The sequence below is a fragment of the Eleutherodactylus coqui genome, chromosome 3 (genome assembly GCF_035609145.1).
Source record: "Eleutherodactylus coqui strain aEleCoq1 chromosome 3, aEleCoq1.hap1, whole genome shotgun sequence".
Taxonomy (NCBI): Eukaryota; Metazoa; Chordata; class Amphibia; order Anura; family Eleutherodactylidae; genus Eleutherodactylus; species Eleutherodactylus coqui.
This window is the reverse complement of record NC_089839.1, coordinates 232,086,722-232,104,608: the sequence shown is the minus strand read 5'-3', so window position 1 is coordinate 232,104,608 and position 17,887 is coordinate 232,086,722. Positions and strand designations below refer to the sequence as shown.

At 42.1% G+C, this 17,887-nt stretch overlaps 1 protein-coding gene across 1 annotated transcript in view; it reads left to right on the top strand.

Moving 5' to 3' along the window:
- The window catches only part of ODR4 (odr-4 GPCR localization factor homolog), a 55,112-nt gene that overhangs the window by 35,016 nt on the left and 2,209 nt on the right, over positions 1 to 17,887 (top strand). The window contains exons 8-13 of the mRNA XM_066597085.1: positions 85 to 180; positions 1,369 to 1,434; positions 2,091 to 2,213; positions 6,458 to 6,542; positions 7,194 to 7,391; positions 17,688 to 17,795. Of these exons, the coding sequence (XP_066453182.1) occupies positions 85 to 180; positions 1,369 to 1,434; positions 2,091 to 2,213; positions 6,458 to 6,542; positions 7,194 to 7,391; positions 17,688 to 17,795 (676 nt within the window). The remainder of the gene's footprint in view (positions 1 to 84; positions 181 to 1,368; positions 1,435 to 2,090; positions 2,214 to 6,457; positions 6,543 to 7,193; positions 7,392 to 17,687; positions 17,796 to 17,887) is intronic.

Here is a 17,887-nt window from a genome sequence, read left to right as displayed (position 1 = left end):
AGGGGTCTACCTCTTTATACAGATTGTTTGGCATCATTAGTGTTGGGGAGTTGTGTCTCTAAAATAAATAATGCACTTTTGTAGCAAGGACTGGCGCAGTGGGCGAAAGAACTGGAAAACGCGGTTATATTTTTCAATGGACAAGTGAAAGACAAAGATGGAGACCTGGTTGATGAGCAGGTAAGACAACTGCATTCGAGGAGAATGAACTGCCTATTAGGGTGGCCCAAAAAACTCACTTTTCAACTACTTTATAGTTTACTCCAAACACAGTGAATGAGTGGAGCAGTGGCTACGTGTGAACTATCATTCTGGTATTTTCTGTGGGACGATAGTCGAGCCTTTATACTCCGCTATCTCCAGCAGTCCTGTAGAAATGAATGGAGCAGCGCAGGGCACGTGTGACCATCGCTCCAATCAGGACACTCCAGATTCCTGCTCTCATGATTGCTGGAAGTCACAGCAGTCGGATCCACCACCTATCACATACCTATCATGTGTACGTAACAGGCGTGAGCAGTTTGTGTGTGTGCACGTAACATGTATACATACGGTAGTGTGGGCATGTATGCTGGGTATTTGTGTGTAATGTATGCAAAATGTGTGTGCATACCATATGTAAATGTGTATGTAACGTGTGTAGTGTGTGTATACGTGTAGCATGTATCTGTGTTAATGTGTACAGCATATCAAATATTGTAATACAAATGGGAAGATGGAACACTGCCTCTACAGCACCACCTATTGGAAGGCAGAATTCCTGCAAGTCAATGTCTGACCTTTTAACAAACCAGAAACTTCAACTAAAGGAGAAGAAAACCAAGTACAGACAGCTGTTTCAGGGTGATTGTCTCTCATCAGTGTGCCATAGGTTTCTGGCCCATAAATGTGTGTGTGTGTGTGTATACACATTATACACATATATGTATATGTGTATAATATAATATATTTAGAGATATACATATAATCAGTCCAAGTGAATGTTAGCAGCACTTTGCATAAATCATTACATCTTAACCACGCTCCAGGTTAGATACGTAACATTTCAAAGCCTGTCCAATCCAAAGTGCTTTATTACCCTATAAAGTCAGACTAAGGACTTCCGCAGCAGAAGGTTTGATACAAGGGTGGAATCCAGACGATTCTACTCAGTTTGCTGTTGCTGCGGTTCTAAAGACCAAAGGAGGTCCAACGTGCACTCGTTTGGGTGTCTTTAATAAAACAGGCATTTATATTCTGCAAAGGCCTTAGCAGACGCGCCAAGCTGGTCCTCATGTTGTTATCTTCACATCATTTTTATAGAGCGATTCAAGTAAAATATAAAATCTGAAGTATTCTAATGTTATTTGTATTACTGTTTTTGTGCAGAAAAAATCCCGATCAGTTGCACATTGTAGTCCTCAGACCATCTCTGCAAACATTCTTCTAGCATCAGTAAGTGACCCGCTGAACTATTAGGTATCTTTATGCAGCGCTTCTAGCATTTTCACTTGTAAGTTTCAGGATATAGTAAAAAGGTAAATTTCTACGTCATTTATGTGAAATTTCAGTATAATAAAAAAGTCAAAGGGAAAAAAGACACAAGTGGTATGCAGGCGGGACAGGGAGGAGGATGAATACAAGAGAAATGGATGTAAAAGCTATAGGTATAGATAATGGTGTTTTGTAAAAACGGAGGAGTTTTAAGTAATGGGCCATTTACACAGGATGAGCTGTCGGGTAAACGAAGCCTGGCAGCTCGTCCCAGTGATGCCCGCTCCTGTGCTGTTAGACAGGAGCAAGTATGGTTGGCATTGCTTACAGCACTGCCGGAATGAAGGTGGAGTGGGCTGGGGAGCGTTCTCCCCCCACCGCCTCCATTCACAATATGCAGACATTTGTGCTGAGAGTAGTGGGGGCCAGAACTAGAGATAGGTGCAGGACCGAGGGTTGGGACTCTCACTTATCACTCTTTCATGGCATATCATGTGGATATACCATGAAATTCTAAAGTGGGAATACCCCTTTAATACAAATGTTTATGTTTTATTTTGTGTAGTTTTCCCTGTTTCCTTATATATAGTAATGCTTCTTTTTCCTAATTATTGCAGAATCCTTTTAATCGTTCCACAGCACTTGTTCAAGTCTGTAAGTCTTCTCTAAGTATTCAAGGAGTAGTCAAATGTAGAGCGTATCTTAGCAACAACAAGCCAAAAGTAAAAGATGCTGTGCAGGTAAGACGTGGTCTCATCTGTTACTCCTAAAACAAACACTACATGGCCAAATGTACAGTTGCAATCAAAATTATTCAGCCCCCTGAGTAGAATCTCACATAAGAGCGTTCATTAGCAAATGAGGTGTTCTGTCAAGCACACCTGATGCAACTTATCAATGGTTTCATTAGTTGCATCAGGTGTGCTTGAGACAAAACACATCAAATACCCGGACTGGCTAGAGCGGTGCTGACTGTGGCATTTGATTACATGTTAGAATTATGGCCAAGTCAAGAAAGTGGTTCAAAAAGTTTAAAAAAAGAGATCATTCAGGGCTCCAGATGGAGACCAAAATGGTCACTGGAGGAAGCATCCACTGTACATCTAGCAGTCATGCTTATCTAGCAGTCATGCCTACCTGATGCGTCAGGGCTCCTGACACTTGTGCTGACCCCTCCCTGTCAGTCTACAAGTATTGCAGAGAGGGAATGGGCGCCTGGCTGCAGTTAATGGGACTTCTGCATGTGTTTGTACCTGGGAAGGGGGAGCTTAAGGATATTATTGTACCTGTGGGGGAGGGGTCACCTGAGAATGGCGTCATACCTGCGGAAAAGAGACACCTGAGGATGTCATTGTACATAGAGGGGGGGGGGTATAATTGTACATAGGGGTGGGGGGTGGTCTTGTTAATTTTTTTTTTGCAAACAGCTGCAAGTTTGTAAATTTGAAAAATAAACCTTATTTCACTGGAGGTTGAATTTTTTTTTTTCTTTACAACTGTGTGTGGATAATTGAACATATCCATTTAAATGCTCCAGCAGGAAGCCTTCTAATCCAGACTCACCTGATTACTAGATGGTGAAGTAGGATGTTTCACAGCAGAGATTCTGCCTTCATTCTTCCAGAACCCAGTGCAGTCTACTTTACGGCCCTCCAGTCATTGCTGAGCGGTGCATATGGGGATCCCTACCAGTTTAGTAAATATTGTCCATGTACTTTTGGCCCTGCAGTGTATGTGACACAGGACTTTTGCTTGAAAAGTACAGTTTACTCATAAAAATATGTATAGAGCAACCCACCTCTGCTAATTCTTTCTATTAATATCAGTTATTTTAAATTCAGAGGCACAAATTTATTGCATTTCGACAAGGAAACATTGCTATGGGGCTACACATTGCATCTGCTGTAGGGAGCATTTGTTTCATTTCCCTGAACTCCCGTGTATTTGTTCCAGAACTACTCATATTTACTATGAAAGAAGAACCTTTATTAAAAGTTAAAGGGGCTTTCCAGGAGTTTTCAAAAAGTCCCCAAGGATGGAGAATGGGGTAAAATAAAAACCTAAGCAGCACTCAGCATTAAATAGTTTCTGAATCCAGCACAGCCACCCCGGTCCCCACTGCTATGGTCCTCTTTGTTCCTGCAGCCGTCATGTGTTGCACATCTTTCATGTGACCACCGTAGCCAGTCATTGGTGTCACCGGTCACATGTGCAGGTGACAACTAAGGCCAGTGATTGGCTGCAGCTGTCACGTGAATGATGAGCGGCACATGGACCACTACAGGAATTTTCCGGAACTGAGCTGCAGGGAGTGGGGTGGCTGTACTGGATCGGGGGCCATTTAAATGGTGAGTACTGCTTATTTTTTTTTATTTTACCCATTCCCTGTCCTTAGGAACTTCTCCAAAGTCCCAAATATCCCCTTTAAAGTGTACGTTCATTCCTGCAACCAATGTTAATTGCTCCAATGCATCTGTCCTCTACTTGTAATCCACTGATTGTCTGTTGGTAACATGAGAAAGCTTTCTGTTTCAATAAGGTGAATGGGTGAGCCAAGCAGTCCAGCCAACTGGGGAGGCTGGACTGAATGTCTGTTCATGAGCTGATAGCACTTGCGTTGGGCACACAAGAGCAAGACAAGACTTCAGTCAACCTTCTAAATCCAGCCAGGAAGCAGAGAGCCGTAGCTTTAAAGTTTGTGCTGAACACTTTCATTAACCAGTGAAGAAGAGCGCATACATTATGGCAGTCAGATGCTTCCCCCCCCTTGTCCCTCTTCATTCAAAATCTGTTCAGTCCTTCTGTACTACTTCTGAAATCCCCCTTGGTAGACAAGACAGACTAACAGCTCACTGGCAAGTTAGATTGCAAGCTGCACATAGATGTCTATGCAGAGGGGATGGAAAGAAAGAGGGAGGAGCTAAGAGAGGCAGAAAGACATACAGACAGGCTGCTGCAGTTCGTAGTGAGTGTTTGACTGTCTCACGACTACTAGAATCACATTTTACGTAGTGTGTAAGGCTGAAAAAAGACATATGTCCATGTAGTTTTCAGCCTATTACTCCTCCCAATGTTGGTCCAGATGAAGGCAAAAAAAAAAAAAGATAGGCCTAATGTTCACGGGCAGATCTGATTTGCAGAATCCGCGCGGGACACCCTCATATCAAGCTGCTCATAGGGAAGCATGGGTGTCCGCAAATGAATTACAGCATGTGGATTTGTTTTGCAGACCTTTGTCCGGAAAACAAATCACAGCATGCTCCATTTAATTGCGGTTCCTGCACAGGCGGCTTCCATTGATGTCAATGGAAGATGCCCGATCTGCGACCCGCTTGCAGCTGACACTGCAGATGAGCCACGAATCCCACGGGAAAGCAGGGGATTTATAAAAACAAAATCTGTACTCTGCATGTCCAACAATGAGCTGTGTGGACCACTCGCAGTGCAGAAAGCCCAGAAGTATAGAGGTCCGCACGGACGCCGACGCCTGCCCGCACAGGTGCGCAGGGTCCTTGGCCATAAGGCCGTAGAAGTCAATTTTCCTAATTTTAGGTAAAAAAAATTCCTTCCCAACTCCAGTCCGGCAATCAGAATAACTCCCTGGAATAACACTTTTTGAAGTAATCAGTGAGTTTTAACCGGTAATATTGTTACACTCAGATAGGCGCCCAGGCCCCTCTTATGCAGTTGACTGCTGTATAATGTCCTCCATATTGCTGCCATTTATCTGTGTATGAGAGATAGTGACAAGGGAGTAGGATCTAGAAGTATACAGAAGACATAATAGCTAGTGTACACTCACAAGCTAGGAAAAACTGAGTATTGGAGGTATAGCATGCTAAAAAGGCAGTGTACAAGCCCATAGGATAGGGGATAACTTGCTGATCAGAGGGGTCTCACCACTGAGAACCCTGCTGATCTTGAGAACGGGGTCCTGTGTTCCCCTCTGCCAATCACCGTGAGGGTTGCTTCTTCCCCACAATGACTTCAGAATAAATAGAGTGCTGGCTTGGCATGTATGGTCGCTGCTCCATTAATTTCAATGGACTGACGGAAACGCCCGAGTGCTGGCCGCTTGGCTATCTCTGCAGTCCAGTTGAAATTGAATGGCGCATTAATAAGCTTGCATGACCAGCACTCCAATCAGTCTCCTCTTCACTACGACGGTGCAGTGACCCTGCATTGAGGATGACTGTGGACATAGGCCCCCATTCTCGATATTGATGGGGGGCCTCAGCTATGAGACCCCCACCGATCAGCAAGTGCACACTCCGTTCCACTAACACATTCAGACTTAGCGCCCCTCTAATTCGAACCTCACATTCTCGCCTCCAGGACGTCTCCAGAGCAGCACCAGTGCTCTGAAACGTACTCTCCAAAAACATCTGGTGAATCCCTGACACACAGAACTTCAGATGCGCCTTAAAAATGCACCTCTTCAAAGAAGCATATCAACTCTCCTGAACTAACACCCCCGCCTCCCCTCACCCCCTACATGCCCCCTGCCCCTCCCACTGCACACCTTTTGGTCCGAATAATTAAATACTACTGGTAACTGTTGTATCGTCTATGCTCTACAGTGTTTTGAAAGCGCTGCAGGATAAGTTGGCACTATACAAATAAAGATTATTATTACTAATCAGAGTCGGTGCTCGATGAACCAGTCACAGCCATTCAGTGATGTCATTCACTGAATGGCTGTGAATGGCAGCATTCGCTTGCTGGAGGCGGGGTATTCAAAGTCCCATTACCAGGAAGAGAATGCTGTCAGTGCAGAGGACACGGCAGCCTGCCGCAGCGGCGGAGTCCAGCGTGAGGCATCGGGATGCCACCGGCTAGGTGAGTATTGCTGTTTTTTTTATCTAGTGTAGCAAGGGCTTATTTTTGGGGTCGGGCTTATTATCGGCATACATCTTATTTGGGGGGAAACATGGTATGTTGTGCATTTCCTTTTTTTTAATTACAATTTCCAATCTTTTATTAGGCTATTAAAAGAGATCTTCTTAATACCGTATCAGACCGTTGTGAAATACTGTTTGAGGATATCATACTGAATGGATCCCAGCATGGTAAGCAGCAGTGTTTAACCTTGTTATATTCTTAAGGCCCTTTTACACGCAAATATAATCTTTCAAACGACTGAAATGTTTAGCGATGTATTTGCACAAATTGCGAATGACCGTTAACACTTTATCATCTTTATTTGCATGTAAAAGGACCTCTATGAGATGTTTGCAGAGCCCAGCATGTGTTTAAACACACGCCCAGCTGTGTAAACAGCTGCCGAAACATTCCATTATTCTCCTCAAGGCTGCCAGCAGATTGCATTGTTCTCCTTGTGACTAGCGTAAACATGCTGTGGGGAGAACATCCTGCAGTCTATTAAAAAATGAATGAAATACATTCAAATGGACTGTAGTTGCTCAGTCTTTCAGAAGTGAGATCGATGGATTTTAAGTGAACTGAAATCCATCGTTTAAACAAAAACTGCACAATGCCCGCGTTTACATGTAACGATTATCGCCTATAAAAGAGCCTTAACTGGTGCAACTTAAATGGGAATAAGCTGCTCTCCAGAGTCTTTAGAAAGTGGAAGAAGCAACCTGATTGGGCAGCTCCTCCGCTTTCCTTTTGCACGTTCCATAAATATGTGCCATTATATCTTATAACAGTATTATGCTCCATCTTGTTTTTTCCTTTGTTCTGATGTTTCATCCTAGAGTCTGAGAAGGCACCTTGTCCACTTCCTCAGCGCCTATTTATTCCCATCCCTGGCTCAAACATTATGCTTTGTGACTATGTCTTTGGAGATGAAGCGGAGGAAGACTTGCAGAATCGATTTCTTGAGATGATGGATCTGGAAGTATTTCGTAAAGATTTGGAGTTTGCGGAGGAGATACATACCAGAGACACACATGGTAGGTAGTAATAGACAACACTGGAGAAGTGTTTTGCTCTGCTTCATTTTCTGGCGGTCTCCCCAAAGATAATGTAGATTGTTAATCTTCTGTTTATAGAATTTTCTTTCCACATTTAGAAATACATTTAGTTTAATTTTAACCCTGCGCCAGAATGAGCCAAGACATTCGTTGCTGTAAGGCGTATGACATCATGTAAGACGGGTTTGATACCCTAAACGGCTGTGTGAACCCCTTCCAGCCACATGGCAGTAGTATGCCACCCACAGGTTGCAGCGGATTCCCAGGTGCAGCATGTGCCTTTTATTTCCTTTACCTGGATTTGCTTTGCAACTGTAGCAATTAGCAGTAAATGGAATATGTTTTTGCGGTGTAGCTAAGAACCACATATTGCCCCACGGCTGCAGCATTTGGAACCGGATCAATAATTCTCCTTTTATCTTCTAGTTCATTTACTGCAGTTCCCAGTTTGTACATGTGTATCTCCTTTTCTCTGTGGACTCAAACAGCATCTGTCCACCCCCAGGTTCTTGTTTACCATAAAAATGTATTCAGTTTTTTAACTTTAAGTAGTATGAATACTTTCAACATGGGAAAAAAAGATTTTTAAATGTTGGTGCAACTTTTTTAACATAAGGTAGCCACTAAGTATCAGGCTGCAATCTTCATTCCTTCATCTAGTTTCCGGCCTCCTGATATGCAGTTTATCTCCAGTTGCTTTATGGTGGGTTCCACAGTGGGAAAAAATAGGCATTGCATAATGTGATTGTTCTCAGTAAGAGAAACCAAGTAATCTTGTAGATATGATAGCTTTTAATGGCTAAGAAAAATACATTATGTTATAGCGAGTTTTCGAACCTCCCAGAATCCTTCCTCAGGCTTAATGGAATAGATCTAAAGAGGCGTATATATAATAGAGATAGCACACAGGCCTGGTGACCCCCTAACACTAATTTAGAGAACATTAAACTTTCACATCCTTATCAGTGGATCCTGTTCTGGTATTGTTTTAAGTGCAAATTAATCACACCATATGTATGTATGTAATATATGTATGTATGAAATACTGATAAGGATGTGAAAGTTTAATGTTCTCTAAATTGGTGTTAGAGGGTCACCAGGCCTGCGTGTTATCTCTGCTCTATATTTCTTATATTCTCCCACTTTTGCATGAAGCTACTTGTGATGTTGATTCTTGTCTTAGGAGTATCAAAGATGGTTATAAACTTGTACTCCCAAATTCTTCTATGATGCTGAGATTTGAAGTTGCCTTTTAATATAGTAACTTTCATCTGTTCTATGTTATGGCCGTGGCTAGAAAAATGCTCCGCAACATATAATTCTGTCTTTCTTAAATTGTGTGGCGGTGAGACCTTATCTCTGCTTTTTAGTTTTTGTCCTGTTTCTCCAGCATAAAGCCCCCCAACAGGACATTTACTGCACAGGATCAGGTACACAACATTGGACGTGGAACATGCGACTGTCCCCGGGATCTTATAGTCCTGTTGTGTGTTGGGGATTTGTATCCTGTCCGCAGTCAGTACATGTGAGCAGGTCTTGTAGCTCCTTGCATTGCAGGGATAAGTTCCTTTTTGTGTGTCAGATGGCAGTGCACTCCTGATTATAAAGTTCCTCAAATTTGGGCTCACATACACACAGGCCAAATATTAATTAAGTTTACTTAAACTGACAAAAGTAGATATACATGCAAGGTATCAAAAGACTTATCGCCATGCAAGAGGAGAAAGATTAAAAGCTACAAACAGGATATATAGTTTGTGACATAAATTATACATAAATTTTGTTGATCCAAGGCGACCACACTCTCTCCTGAAAACACCACCTGCTTTTTACAGAAGGGGCGAAACTGGCACAAAAAGCCAAAAATTCACACATTTTTGCACAAATCCCCAGTTGTGCAAAAACTTGCAACTTTTCTATGCCAGAAACTGTCATTGCCAGCTTTATAAATGTCCCCCTATATGCATTGACCATATGTTATCAGTGCTTTGTTGTGGCGGCTCATTAATATAAAGCTCGGACCACAAGCTATAAGAAGACGGCGATGGATGAGGTAGAGAACAGCTCATACATTTCAGTTGACTCATAAAAGCAGCGTTGGCTAGAATAATCGTGCTAAGTAGACTCTTATAAAACTCGAGGCACATAAAACTAACACTGTGCAAATGTTGTAAGACCGAGGGAAAGTCATTGACAGCTAATGCATTTGCTATGCACATATAGTAGGTCTGAAAGCCACATCCTGTGGAAAGTTTGCATTATTAGAGCGCTGTCCAGGCTGTAAGTGGCTTGTGCGTGAGAGGTGACATCTCTCTGATGTAAGCATAGTATTCCTGTGGTCTATGTGTAAGCAGCTCCCATATATTGCATAACACAGCTGGCAGAAAGTTTGGAGTTTTCCAAATGGAATTCACTCGAACATGTAAACTTTGTGTTTAATGTGGAATTGTTTATTTCATGATGTTTTTCAACGCCACTTATTGAACGCGAAAGAATAAGTTGCGGATTGGCGTAAACGTCTTCAGTGACCTTCTGCCTGTTTGTCATCTCTCTTCTGCTATTTATGTCTTATGTATCACTATGGAGTAGGCTGTTGTAAGTTTGTGGGGGTCTAACAAACTAAGCTTGTATAGCTTGAACTGTCGTTATGGTATAAAACAGAGCAGAACGCTTCTGGATACACAAAGTGCAGGAGGGGCTTTTTTTGGTCTGTTAGCATGTTTTAGATTTCCAAATAAGAATAACCCCAAAGCCTCCACCTCCCCGTCCCTCCATACAGCACTGCCCACCAGCAGAAGTGTTCAGAATATCCTTAAGGCCATTCTCACACTGGGGCCTTTTACCGCAAATAACGTGGCGTTTCGAACATGGCACTTACTACAGTAAAATACTCCAATTGATTTCAATGGGGCCTTGCGTGAACACGGCTTTTTTAACCCCACGATTTTTGACCGCTATCTGCTCTATATTTGTGCGTTTTTGCGTTTAACACACCCCATCACCCATCACAATGATGATGTTCCCTTTAAAAAGCACCGTCGAACACAGTAATCTGCGTTCAAAAACAAGGATGAAAATCTCGATGAAACGCCATATTTTAAACGTGGCGTTATACTGATGCTGTGTGTGAGAGTGGCCTAAAGGCGGTTGTTAGATATGTTTTTTTTTTAGACAGGTCTCCTATGCAACAACATAACAAACAGACATATACTCACTTCTCCCAGCTCCCCGCTGTGTACAGTGCTGCCGCTTCAGGCTCTCCTCCCTGACGACATATTTACAGGCTGCAGTAGCCTGTTTATGGGATGTAACAGTCTGCTGCAGCTAATGGCAGAGCTCCGCCCTCAATAGTTGATCTCTGTCATTGGCTGCAGCAGACTGTGATGTCCCAAACACATTCTAACTGCAGCCTATAAACGCCGGGCACAGAGGACCAAGCAGCGGCACGGGGAACGCAGGGAACCAGGAGAGGTGAGTATATGCCTATTTGTTATGCTGTTGCACAGGGAACGTGTTTCAATAAACAACCCAGACAACCACTCTAATAAATCCTGATCATCAGTCCATTTTCCCTCTTGAATCCATTGCATCAGTTTAAGAAGTTGTAAAAGTATGTGCACAAAGAATAACCAAGGAGAGGTATGTGCCATCCGCCCCTTCACCAGTTCACGGGTTGCCCCAGAAGCCTCGTGTTCTATCACTAATTAGAGTCAGAGCAGCCGGGATAAACAAATTTCTCCAACCTCAAGTATAGGGTTACCTGCAACATATTTTGGCATTACTGGAGGGTTTGGCAATAGCCAGCGTAGCGCAACCACCTTATAGGCATGAAAAAAAATGTTCCTCCATGATTAGGCCTATATCCTCTCTCCATTTGTCATATACAGTATAATCATAGGGTGTTGTTTTATATGGGTAGCATGATGATTCATGGGGGCTCAGTGCTTAGGACTGTTGTCTTGCAGCACTGGGATCCTGGGCTCAAATCTGACCATGGACAACATCGCCATGGACTTTGTACCTTCTCTATGTTTGTATGGGTTTACTCCAGGTTTTCTAGTTTCTTTCCATACTCCAAAAACATACTAAAAGGTGTGTTAATATGAATAATTCTGTATCCCTAATAAAATATTGTCTTCTCCACCAAAGTTTATAAATGGTCTTCATAATTTAATATTCATTGGATATATTATTAAAAACTCCAGCTTCTAAAGCTGCAACCAAATTCCTATCCTGTAGTAGATGTTGACTAATTTATCAGAAGTAGAGGATACACCTCTTGTTACATTCTGGGGTCCTCCGTCTCAAGCTGATCATGGATGTGAGTTATCATCGGAAGCCTCTGCAGCCATTTGTTAGGCAGGAGTAAGTGCAGACTGTTAAACCCCTTCTCAACATTTGCCATACATACATACGTGTATAGTTTATGAAGACCTCAATTTTTCCAGCTATTCTTGACATTAACACAGTTCAAGTTCAGCAAATGGCTTGAAATGGTTCAATGTTTCAAAAGTAAGTTAAACACATAAAAATATTATGAAATTTTAAACTGAAACAAAACAATAGTCTGAATTTATGATTTTATCTAAAGGTCTTTTTTTCAGGAAACGCATGAAGCACAAGTGCTCTGCAGCACAGAAAGTAAATTATGGTTTGAAATTGGTTTCAAACTATTCCCGTAAAGGGTTTGAAAGTAATCTACAAATGTTAAAACACCTGATTCTATATAAACAGTGTTAGAGCAGGATTTGGACAGTTTTGCTCTTCAGGACAGAGCACATTGCTATTATAATGGCAAGAAAAAGTCAATTAACCAAAGAAGACAGACAGCTAATCATAATCCTTAGAAGTGTAGATATGTCCTACAGAGAAATTGCAAAGAAAGACAAGGTGGCAAGAAGTACTGTTTCCTATACCATCAAAAGGCACTTGGAAACTCTGACAGGAAAAGGTCTGGCAGACCAAAGGCCACTACAAAATCAGATGACAAGTTTTTGAGAGTCAACAGTTTGCGTAATCGGCGCCTCACCGCACAAAAACGTCAAGCACAGCTCAATGCAACAAAAAATAAACAAGTTTGTATTTCAACTGTAAGGAGAAGACTTCTATCTGCAAGCTTAAAGGGGTTGTCTCACGCCGAAACGGGTTTTTGTTTTTTTTTCAATAGGCCCCCCGTTCGGCGCGAGACAAACCCAAGGGATGGGTTAAAAAAAAAAAAATATATATATTACTTACCGGAATCCCCGCTCTGCGACGACTTCTTTCTTCCTTCTCCAAGATGGCCGCCGGGATCTTCACCCACGATGCACCGCGGGTCTTCTCCCATGGTGCACCGTGGGCTCTGTGCGGTCCATTGCCGATTCCAGCCTCCTGATTGGCTGGAATCGGCACACGTGACGGGGCGGAGCTACGATGACGACGCGGGACCAGCTCTCCGGCACGAGCGGCCCCATTCACCAGGCAGAAGACCGGACTGCGCAAGCGCGTCTAAAAACGCCAGAAGACAGCGAATTTAGACGGATCCATGGCGACGGGGACGCTAGCAACGCAGCAGGTAAGTGAATAACTTCTGTATGGCTCATATTTAATGCACGATGTACATTACAAAGTGCATTAATATGGCCATACAGAAGTGTATGACCCCACTTGCTGCCGCGAGACAACCCCTTTAACAGATAGAGTGTTGGTAAGAAAGCCACTTCTAAGACTGCAAAAAAAAGGCCTGGTGCACAAAAACTTCATATGCCATGAATGAGCGCATGGTGCATCTCCTACCCTTTCGTGTGACACGGTGACTACTGTAGAGTTCGCATAGGCCTTTTCCCATAGCCTGTCTCTCTTTCCATGTTCAGAATGGAAACCACATCTGATGGTCTCACACCTCGTTTTAATGCGCCCCCTCAGGTGGAGCATAAGCAGTAATAAGGCAACAGAAAACAACCTTTCTCGACCAACCATTTTCCTAACAGATCGCCCTTTATCAAATACGCCACTACAGTGGTTCCTTTGCTATTATATTTATATTAGCAAAGGAACCACTGTAGTGGTGTGTTTGAGCCACTAAAGGGCCACCTGTCAGGAAAATGGAAAACCTAATCTGGTGCAGATAACTCACTCATTACAGGTCAATTCTCTGTATTTCACATTATTGCCCAAGAGCATTGTATAAAAACAAAAACTGGAAGCTATGCTTCTTGAAAAATAATTTGAGACACTGTTTTGTAACACCATTGTTCATGCCATGCTGCACCAGTCATGTGATTATGAGTTTGAAAAGCAGTGTATTGCGTAATTTCACTAACTTTACTTTTTAAAATGATATTGCAATAATTGCACAATACTGAAAAACCATTTACCATATATATTCGAGTATAAGCCTAGTTTTTCAGCACATTTTTTAATGCTGAAAAAGCCCCCCTTGGCTTATACTCGAGTGAGGTAAAAAAAACAACAATAAAAAACCCGCAATACTCACCTCCCAGCCAGCGCCTGTGTCCCCGACGCGATGGTCTCCCTGGCGGTGCGGCAAGCTGCTTGAGAATTCTCCCCACTGTCATCTCCCTGCTCAGCTTTGAATTCCCCCGCCGTCATTGCTGTGTAGGTAAACGCGGTGATTGGATCGAGTGCCAGCCAATCACAGCCGGTGCTCGATCATTTACAGCCATTCAGTGGATGACTTTACTGAATGGCTGTGATTGGTTTATCGAGTGCTGGCTGTGATTGGCTGGCGCTCGATCCAATCACAGTTCTTACCTACACAGCGCTGATGGCAGGGGAATTCGAAGCTGAGCAGGGAGATGACAGCGGGGAGAATTCTCAAGCAGCTTGCCGCTCCGCTAGGGAGACCATCACGCCGGGGACACAGACGTCGGCTGGGAGGTGAGTATTGTATTTTTTCTTTACCTAGTATATACTCAAGTATAGCTCGGCTTATACTTGAATTACTAAGTTTTACCAGTTTTTTGTGGTAAACATATTAACTCGGCTTATACTTGGGTCGGCTAATACTCGAGTATATACGGTACATGGAAATCTATAGGGATACTAGGTATATTGTAAATGCAGAATTTCATCCTACCATATTTAACAGACTCTGTGATAATGGATTGCTTTGAGAATCTTTAGCACTTTAATCTTTAAATCCTTTTGCCCACAGGTTTATACAAAGACAAAGTCATAAACAGAAATGATCTGCCTTTGGGCCACTTCTGACACAGGATTTAGGGCACCCTCTATAGTTGAAAGTTAGGCTGCATTCAATAAATATCTACTCTGTGGAAATGCGCCTACTGGAGACGCTAGTCTTTAGTCAAAGCGTTGGTTATGTACACAGGATCCCCTTGCATTGAATGTTTTTCCTTGATTGCACACAGAATGGCAACTGTTGAAATACTGACCCCGACTAATCAAGTATTGATGACCTTACCTCATTTGCAGTTGCTCATAATCGTACGATTTTTACCATTATAATGTGGATTCTGTTACAAAAACAGGAAAACTCCTGTTGCATCAGTATTCTCTCACTTCTAAAGTGTTGTTGAGGCAGTTACCAGGAAACTATTGCCACAGCTGAACCATTGGAGTGGCTCAGTCCAGAACCACTATAGGGAAGCTCCACTCATGAAAGGGCAAGTGTCTCTATTAAAGTGACCACTCATTGTAAATTCAACATACACAGCTCACAGCCGCTGTCAGCCGAAGGCTTACCTCATCTATCTAGTTTATATATCTCACCGCTCCATGTGGGTCAGAGATAGAGCTTGCTTCCCCTCTTTATCGCTAAATTTATGAGCCAACTCTTTCCCATTCTCTTAAGAGATATGTTTTTTTTGAAAATTCGCACAGTCATGCAATAAAATATATATAAGGCTTTAATTCCTTTGGAGAGTATTTTGAATATAGTTGAATTACCCCTGAATAATATGTAGAACATGTTGTATCTGTAAGTACTTGCAGTAGTCCTCTGGAGTCAAAGAATATTGAGATTGTAGTTGTTCGAATAGGAGGAGGTCTCTTGGGATAAATATGTGAGGTTGGATATGTCTATCAAGATTCATTTTGATATATTCAAGTATGGAATAGTATATTGGGGCAAATTCAAAGAATTGTAATCCTCCGGGGGTGCACCCTGGGGTTTTGCATAGTCATGAAAGTGTTTCCATGTTTTTAAAGATATTGCAGTCAACAGGAAAAGGTGAGAGGGTACAGGCCAATTCTATAATGGGATTACAAGCAAAGTCTTGGTTGAGACAGGAAAAGCTAGATAATGCTCTATATAGAGCTGGTGTTTCTGGGTATCAGACTTCCACAATCAAGCTAGTTTGGAGACATGTGGCTACATTGTAGTCCTGAATGTCTGGGATTAATAGGCCTTCCACCCATCTATCTTTAGAGAGAATTGTACCAGCCACCTGAGGGCTTTGTTGTGTGCAGACAATTTGAGATAAAATCTTATTCATTAAAGGGGTTGATCCGCAAAATCAAGTAAAGGTAAACACTTCTGTATGGCCATATACATGCACTTTGTAATATACATCGTGCATTAAATGTTGCCTCTTCTGTCCCGTTGAAGGGGCCGCTCCAGCGTGCTCGCACCGCACAGGTCAACTGCGCAAGCGCGTCTAATCGAGCCAGGAGAAGGATTCGGTCGGCGCCAGGGAGACGGGGACGCCAGCACAGGGGGGTACCCTCTGTAGGTAAGTAAATAACTTCTGTATGGCCAATATTTAATGCACGATGTATATTACAAAGTGCATTAATATGGCCATACAGAAGTGTTTAACTTCACTTGATTTTGCGGGACAACCCCTTTAAGCATTGTAAAGAAGCTATTCTCCCCACCCACAAAATCACAAATTTAGACACTCTGAAGGATTTTTTCTGCATCATTTTAGCATAGGTTTAACATTATAATGATAGAATTATAGCAGAAATGGTTATATCCAACTATTTTATACCGTTTTCTTGCCAATCAAAAAGATGCTTGTTTTCTAGGTAATGTAATGGGTCATTAGAGATATTCATAAGCAGGATGTGAGATTCCTGTGTGTTTATCTTATAATAAGAGTTTTCTGCAAGCTATTTTATTACCTCCAAAGCATTTTCTATAGAAGATATAGGGTCTGTTATCATCAGAATAATATCATCTGCATATAGCGATATTAAATGAGTGATTTCCAATCTGTATATCTTTTAGTTAGAGGGCTTTCCCTAATGGCTTGAGACATTGGTTCTTGGAACAATATAGAGATCAATGGGGGGACAATGGGCAACCTTGCCTAGAACTAGAGTTGAGCGAACGTACTCTGCCGAGCTTGATGCTCGTTCGAGTATTAGCGTACTCGATGGTACTCCTTACTCAAACGAGCATCAAGCCGTGTTCGACCCCGCCCCAGTTTTTGGCTCCTCCTCGCTGTGACGTGCCTGTTTTGGCCCCGCCGCAACGCAGCGCGCGTCAATGGTAAATTTTTTGGCAGGCAGTAGAGAGAGAGAGAGAGAACCAAGAAAAAAATAAATAAATAAAACAAGCTCGGGACTCGGTGTCCCACATACAGAAATGCTCTGCTCTCCCATTGTAGCCAATGGGGTTCGTTACTCGAGTACAGCTCTCGAATTTTATGAAAAGCTCAACTCGAATAACGCAGACTCGAGCTTTTGGGTGCTCACTCATCTCTACCTAGATCCATTCATAATGTTGAATTCTTCTGATAAGGCCCCATTCGTAAATACTCGTGCTGAGAGATTTGAGCGTAGTGCAGACGTAGCTTTGAGACGGTGGCCGCTAAATCCCATTTTAGCTAAGGAGTAAAATTACGTGCAGTGGTGAGATACATAGATTTGTTTTTTTGAAGAAGAATCGACTCCAACTTTCATTGCCAGCTCTGTAAGGTGTGAATAGCTAAATAACTAAGAAATGTGCTATATTTTTTACTTTTGTTGCATTATTTTATTTAATCATAAACTATTAAATTGAAAAAATAGTCCCATTAGAGGACTTACTTTTCAACTTTTTTTTTTAAAACCATAATGTCATGATACTGAAGTTTAAGATAACAAGTAACTCCCACCCTGGCTCTTATATTGCAGCAATTGTTTATGAAGTCCTGTGGTATTCCATAAGTTCTATGCAGTGAAGCGTTAAGCTTTGTCTTATGAAAACTACAGAGCTTGGCGTAGGGACATCTTTAATGTGGAATATGTGAAGAAGTCATTATGGAGAGCATTATATTTTTAGAGAGACATATCAATAAAATCTGTTCATTTTTTTCATTAAAGCTAAAGACGATCAGTATCCTCATGATTCATATCAACCTGATAAGTCATCAAATGAAGAAATGCATACACTGAAAAAGGGCGCATCTACAAAATTCCAGCAAAATATAGGTATGGGATTTATTTTATTTTTTTGGCAATTTATAAAGGTTTTACAGGATTGTTTGCTGGGAAAAACAAACAATTCTGAGTACCAAAGTTAA